Source organism: Hippocampus comes, unplaced genomic scaffold, assembly GCF_001891065.2.
Source record: "Hippocampus comes isolate QL1 unplaced genomic scaffold, H_comes_QL1_v1.1 scaffold234, whole genome shotgun sequence".
NCBI classification, from domain to species: Eukaryota; Metazoa; Chordata; class Actinopteri; order Syngnathiformes; family Syngnathidae; genus Hippocampus; species Hippocampus comes.
Window position 1 is genome coordinate 206,401 of NW_017805479.1, and position 7,245 is coordinate 213,645.

The 7,245-nt window shown below is 41.1% G+C and overlaps 1 protein-coding gene across 1 annotated transcript in view; it reads right to left on the reverse strand.

Annotated features, from left to right (window-relative positions):
• Nucleotides 1-7,245, reverse strand: part of ttll4 (tubulin tyrosine ligase-like family, member 4) — a 21,732-nt gene that overhangs the window by 5,761 nt on the left and 8,726 nt on the right. Inside the window, exons 7-14 of the mRNA XM_019875695.1 lie at nucleotides 5,635-5,753; nucleotides 3,765-3,875; nucleotides 3,608-3,684; nucleotides 3,320-3,511; nucleotides 3,153-3,235; nucleotides 2,357-2,485; nucleotides 2,129-2,251; nucleotides 921-1,019 (exon numbers count right to left, since the gene is read on the reverse strand). Coding sequence (XP_019731254.1) covers nucleotides 921-1,019; nucleotides 2,129-2,251; nucleotides 2,357-2,485; nucleotides 3,153-3,235; nucleotides 3,320-3,511; nucleotides 3,608-3,684; nucleotides 3,765-3,875; nucleotides 5,635-5,753 — 933 coding nt within the window. The remainder of the gene's footprint in view (nucleotides 1-920; nucleotides 1,020-2,128; nucleotides 2,252-2,356; nucleotides 2,486-3,152; nucleotides 3,236-3,319; nucleotides 3,512-3,607; nucleotides 3,685-3,764; nucleotides 3,876-5,634; nucleotides 5,754-7,245) is intronic.

A 7,245-nucleotide genomic window follows, 5' to 3' on the forward strand; every position in this document is an offset into this window, starting at 1 on the left:
GTTGCAGAAAATCAAGCTCGGGGCTGTGGTGAGTGGTCATTTTCATGCACTTTGAATTTGCGTTGTATCGTATTTTGAAGGCATTAAACATTGCCATAGCGATCGGAGTGTTGCGGCCAGATTAGACGCTCCTTGTGTTTATTATTATATTTCGAAAACGCCACAGTTTTCATGCAGCTCATACCATATTATTTTGTTGTATTATTTCCGCCACACCTTAAATGCCGGTCCCTGAAAATATTGTCTGACATAAACCGGTCCGTGGGGCAAAAAAGGTTGGGGGCCCCTGGCCAAGCGGGCGTGTCATAACTAATTAACATGTTGAGTTGCGTGTGTCTTACCCTCCATGGTAGAGGCTCTGTCGAACCCCTGAGACCGACCCACCGAACCCCTGGGGTTCGATCGAACCCAGGTTAAGAACCACCGATCTAAACAATGTGAGCTTTCTAAAAACAGCCGGAAATAAAAACAAACATTTTTTACTTGATGGGTTGTTTTGGGGTTTTTTTTTTTTTTTGTAAAAGCGGGTTTCCCATGAGGTAAGAAATATATTCCAAAGCAAGCGTTCGTTGATGAAAGGCTAATTTTTTACACTGCTCTTGCCTCAGTCGTCTTTGAAAACTCTCAGAACACATATGTGGTACTTTCCATTATTCTTTTTCGTTTTTGTGAGATCTACTGTGATCAGGATTTGTCTTTGTGACTTAGCCTCAAAGCAAAACAAAGAAAGGGAACTTATGACTTGCCCTATGAAATACAAATTACCATGCGAATAACACTTCAATTTTCTACAAGCAATTCTAGGGTGTGTACAATATAGGGGAAGATGGAAAATGCAGCTGAGGAGGTGCGTATGACAGACAGAATGTATTATACATCATGAATTCAGGTAAAACAAAACAAAACAAGTTAATTCTTACGCAATTATTGTTTTGATGACGATGTCTTTAATCTTCTCCCAAATCACGGTGGTGTTAACTCCCCTGGAGCCAAGATATTGCCACAAGGCCTTCACAGTCCTGAAAACACACAAGTGCACTCAGGTTATGTCCCATCATATACAGGATTATTAAAACCTTTTTTTTCTTTCCTCTAGGGCAGGAGAGCCCAACCAGTCGATCGAAGTCGACCGCGAGGGGTGGTCGTGTTATTGGTATGATATATTTTTGTGTTCGAGTACACTGCACACGAAACACAAAAAACACAAAAAGTATTTATCAGAGCTGTTAAGATATATCCCTTTTTTTCTTTGCTTATTCTCCTTCAAAGTTTGTTTGATTTGCAATTCGCCGTTGGCACTGTCACAGAATGGGAATCTGGAGCGCCACAGTGCATGCCAGCTACGATCGTGATGTTTCCACACTTAACACGCTACAAAAGTGCATCGCTGGCTCCCTGTATCAGCTGTCACACTGAGGTAGGTAGTGATTTCCTTTTTACATACTCAGTCTTGTCCTTGTATGTAGTTTATTTTTCAGTTTGGTTAATGTTTGGGTCTGTTATGGCTGTTGCTTTTCATGGCGTGCGTGTGTGCGTACACGTGCGGTAAGGGCTCGATTGCGGGAAGTTGGTAGCTTGAAAAGTAGCTCTTCGGTCAAAAAAGGTTGGGCACCCCTGCTCTAGGGTTAAAAACACACAAAGGGCATTTTAAACAAAGGGCATTTTAAACTTTTCCATTGCAAACAAAAATACACTAAAAATAGTCAAGTAGTTCTGCAATAAAGCACACACAAAAATTAAAACAGCGTATATGATTTCATAACAGTCCAAACTGTGTCATGACACAAAAGGAGACAAGCAGAAAAAAAAAAAATATATATATATATATATATATATATATATATATATATATATATTTATATTTTTTTTCCCCCAAATCTCTGTTCAAGATAACAGAATTAAGTGAACTTTTCGACCTGATTAGAATTTTCCCAAAAATGAGTTAGGGGTCCCACACGTGACTTCAACTCTACTGCTACTACCTCAAGACCTCAAGTGCTAAGCTCCTCTCATCTTATGTTTTTCCTTTGCTCTGACTGTCTCTATAATAAGCCGCTCTCGCACAACTCTAATTGCCCCACGGGGATAAATAAAGTTTTCTGAATCTGAATCTGCTATTTTGAGTTACCATTTGTGTCCCTGGCAGGCTTTGTCATCGCTGTTGGTCTGGTACTCCGAATTCTTCTTGTTGACGCTGTAGTTGGTCAGATGCATGAACTTGTTACTCAGCGTCTTCATGGAGGACGAATATCTACGGAGGCAGAGAACGTCAAAGTTTAAATGATTTATCGCCTGCTGTAGAATTTCCAGATATGAAGTAAAATGTCACTCTGGTAAAAGGTTCGTGAAGACTGACTTGCAGCTTGCAAAGCGGACCAGTCCGTCTGAGAAGATGTAGATTCTGAGCGGGTCGTAGCATGTCACATAGACGTAGATGCGCAGGTCAAACTTGTTACCACTGATGAGGTAGGGCTTGTGGAGATACCTGAAAAAACACAGTTTGTCATTGGTAGAAAAACACGGCTACAAAAAAAAAATGTTTTTGACCTATGGACAAAAGTATTGGGAAATATGTAATGGCTCTTCAGATTTAATAATAATGAGAAGAGAAGAAGAATTCTCATTATTCTTATTATTAGTGGTGCAACAAAAGCCGATTTGAATTGTAAAATCGGCTTTGATTTGACAAGTCCAATTGTGACACTAAAATCTTTGAATCCTTGAGTCACATCCCACCCCATGGATTGATCATCAGATCGTATCGTCTTCTTTTGAGAGATGTACAACAAATAGAAATTGGTTTAAAGTTGTTGATTCCTATTTGGCGTTTCTTTGAATCTAATTAATTCACTTGGATGGTTTGGGTTTTTGGAAAGCTTGTTGTCGCACATGACTAAACACGCAGCCGTACCATATTGAATCGAATTGCAATCCCACTAAATTGAACCGAATTGTTACATTTAAAAAATCGCAAAATGTTTTCATCGTATCATACCCCGCGTATCCAGAATCGTATTGAATCATCTTGTGTGGAGAGATGCGAGCCCATTTCGAGGCACTTAAAGGAAGTGGTGATGCAAACCGTGAAATAACTGATTCAGAGCAGTATCCCAAGACTTTTGTAAATTCCCAACGACTTCATGACTCATTACTTCTGGACCAGTATTGACTTCTTGCGCGGCATCTGGCTCCATTTGTGAATGACCTGAATTCCCACTCCTCTGGCTGAGGCAGGCTATTGGGAAATAAGAAATCCCGTTCAAAAATGTCCACAGTTGCAGGGGCAAAACTTGATTAAAATGAAGCATCGTGAATTTACCGGTTTGATGATCCACTTCTGTCTGGACCCGTCCTTCCAGGCCTTGCGTAGCTGCAGGATGTCCTGAGGAAGGACATAGGTGCGCGGGATAAAGTTGAACTCCTGCTTGCCGAAGCGATTCTGCATCTTGGACAGATTCTTCCACAGTCGGTCCTTCCTGCCAATCTGGAATGTTCCGGGGAAATGGTTCAACTAGGAATTGCCAGAAAGGAGCAAAATGGGAGTTCAGTGGGGAAAACAAAATATTGTCTTTCGACTGACTGATTCCAAGCAGTGTCACGTTTTCACCTTCTGGTGTTCTTGAAGAGTCTTGAAACAAGGAGACTTCATGTGGTGTCCCCAGCAGCCCAACCAGTCATGGCTTTCTATCAGATACTCAATGGTAAGTGTTATGATCTTGTAAAAAAAAAAAAAAAGACAACAAATGCACTTTGAGACAACCTACTCTTGGTGTGGACGAAGTGCGACCTAGCGATGGCGTTCTTCACAACATTGGGCGTCACTGTGCTAATCTTCCACTTTAAAAGTCGCGCTTGCTCTTCGGGCAGCATTTCAACTGCAGGGGACACAACAACAACAAAAATAAAGACTAGCATGAAGAGAGACGCGAGGTGCAAAAAAAGAATAAATGAGTCGCTCTCTGAAATGTGAACAGGGTCACACAAAACAGTGTGGTGACATCAGATCAGCGTCTCCTGGAATCGTAGTCCTCGTCAAAACTCCATAAAATGCAAGCTTATCTTGAATACCGCGCAAGAACCTCCTTAGACGCGTGCAGTAAGTAGAGACACTTCATTGAGAGACTGTTTTCATGTCACGATAGGTGCTGCCCTATTGGTTCGAACCAAATGGGAGAAACCCTGGTTTGATTTTTCTTTAATACCATATTTTCCGCACTAAAAGGCGCACCTAAAAGCCTCCCCATTTTCTTAAAAGCTCACAGCGCGCCTTAAAATCCAATGCACCTTGTGTATGGTCATTACGGTAATATGTCGACCCCCAAAATGGCTCCTTGTTAGAGACATGCTTACAATGCAGAGTTCAAACTTAAGGCAATCGGTTTCGCAGTTGAACATGGAAATAGAGCAGCGGCAAGGGAGTTCCAACGTTAACAAGTCGATGTTGTAACTTGCTGTTGGTTAAGTGAACTGTGTCGCTGCTTTATTAAATAAGTTTTACTGACATCTGATTGTAGCTATATAAATCAGGGTGTAGTGTAGTGTTCTGTTGCCATTTCCTTGAGTGTAGCTCCATCTAGTGGATGCATTGTAGATTGCGTCTTATAATGCGATGCGTCCAAAATATGAAGAAAATGACAAAATAGGCCATTCATTGAAGGTGCGCCTCATAATCCAGTGCGCCTTTTAGCGTGGAAAATACGGTATATCAATAATGTACTGCCGACATCAAACTGCCCCTTTTGGCTCTACTGTGGCCACTTTTGGCCAATTGAGGTCCACGAAACCCATTTTTTTAAAAATTACTGTTTATGTACCGGGTTGAATCATACAAATTGAGGCAAAATGGGTTTTCTTTTAAGCCCCACATTTGAACATTTTCAGTTTTCCATTTTCTACCAGATTTCATGACATTCATCCATTTTGGGACAAGAGAGCAATTTCATGATGATAATACTCTTTAATTTCCAAAAGAGTCATACAATGGCTTACTGCACGACAATGGTGCAAATGATGGCGATTTTAAGAAACAAAGATACCCTCAGTTATGGAAGTAGAAGCTCCCTCACCTGACATGGAGAAAGCCTGTGTTGTTAGAATAACAAAAAAGTGGTACTGAGAATACATTTTGGAAAAAAAAAAAGCTATTATTTAGGTTGTTTTCAAAACAAACAATTACGCAAAGAAACTAGAATTTAAAGGCTGAAAAAAATTAAGTTACTGAATAATTTATGCAAATAAATGACAACTGGTCTTATTTAAAAACCATAACCCTTTCAGGGACAGCGGTTACTACAGTGGACAGCTTACCATGTTATCAGGTTACAGGGTGCATGAAAGTGTTAAGCACTTAAAAAAAAGAAATCTTCAAAATTCCAGAATGTCTTTAGAAACGGAAAGGGTAGCACTAAAATCATACAAGACCCGAGGGGCATTTTCCATGGACGTATAATCAAGTGAACTGGGGTAAAATGTTCGTAGAGTCACATGTTGAACATCGAGATTCACGCCTTTAAATCAGTTCATGTATGCTGCGCTTTAAAGTAGCGGGGGTACAGAGTGGGACATTTCGGCTTCGGGTTGAGGAAGCTATTTACTGACAGCAAGAACTGTGTGCATTTGAGTGTGCTCGCATACCTTGTTCATTGGCAGAACTGAAATAGAGTGTGGGAGGGAAGAGTGAGAACAGGCTGGGAACGAGAGCCGGTTTCTTCACCTGATTTTCCTCCACCTCCAACAACATGGGCTCTTCAACACTGTAAGACAGAGAAGACATTTCATTTAAAGTACAAAAATATTCATCGGAAAATCACAATTAAGTGCCATTATTAAGCATTGTCAAAAGCCAGAATTTATTGATACATGCGCTTGTATCGGATCTCATTGAATGTACCGAAATGTTATGGCTGGTGAGCAGATGTGCCCCAAGCGAAATATAATGTGGGAATCAAAATCAATTAGATTAGATTAGATTAGATATCCTTTATTTGTCCCACACTGGGGAAATTTACAGCCTTCAGCAGCCACACCAACTTGCAATTCCATCATAAGGGTGACATGCGCTAACGAGAGAAAGTTATCTAATCAAAAATGAAATTGAAAGAGAGAGCACTCACATGACAGTCATATAGGAGGTGAAGTGAAATGAACGGATGAAGGAAAAGTGGATTTTCGCTTCCCGCTCTCGAGGCAGCTAACGTACGTTTGCTATACCTGCATGAGCTCCAGCTCTCAGGCGAGCGCAGGGGCTTGCAGGTTTACTAAATGGCCACAAAGCCGACAATGGAGGGTGAGCCATTTTTGCGGAGAAGCACCTACGAGTGTTTGGTGGACACTTGTACAGTCGAGCGACAACAATGCGGTGCACAATGCTACAGAGCTTTCCACCGCACTCTGCTGCTTTCAGCCTCATCAAACAATGCCGGTGCAGAGAATGGATGCGGGAACTGATGGATGTGTGGATATGTCATTGAAGGGGGGCAGGCGCCAATTAGACACTAGAACCGGGTGTCAGTTCAATGACCACACTGTCACTCAAAAGGATCCAAAATAAAGACGTTTGCTCTTTTCAAACAAAGACGGACTGCAAGTTGTTTCTTGTAAAACGTCTGGGATTAAAATCCACAGACGTGATTAATTAGTACTTCTTTTTTCTCATGCTACAATCGTGCTTAGTCAGGAATTGGCCTCATGTCCCACTCCATCGCATGTAAACATTTGTTTTGAAATAGATTTTAAATGACAGAATGTCCTTAGAAGGGTCCAGTTAGGGAGCAAAAGCACAAAATTGAGTCTCAATGTTCTGTTTAACAGTCGTGTGTGTGTGTGCACACATACACATACATATACACACATACATTTATATATATATGTGTGTGTGTATACAGTAAATATTCCCATCCCCAGAATTCTATGAAAAGGAATTTCCTTCACCCGGAACAAAAACCTGTGCATTAACATTTTGACTATGATATTACATGTTACCGGAACTTGCGTAAGCGGAAATTTCACTACCCGTAACCCGGATTGAGACGTCATGCCGCGGGAGTTTAAATACACGCAACGCCCACCCGATGCTACGGAACGACGACACTGAGACACATTTTCACTTCGCGTTTTTCGATCATCAGATTCGAAACGACGACGTGTAAGTGAGTTTTTATTGGCGTGCGTTTTACTGTAATTGTGAATGATTTTAACTTTATTCACTTAACGTCCTGTAGAACGCGGCACTAGCTTAAAAGCAGC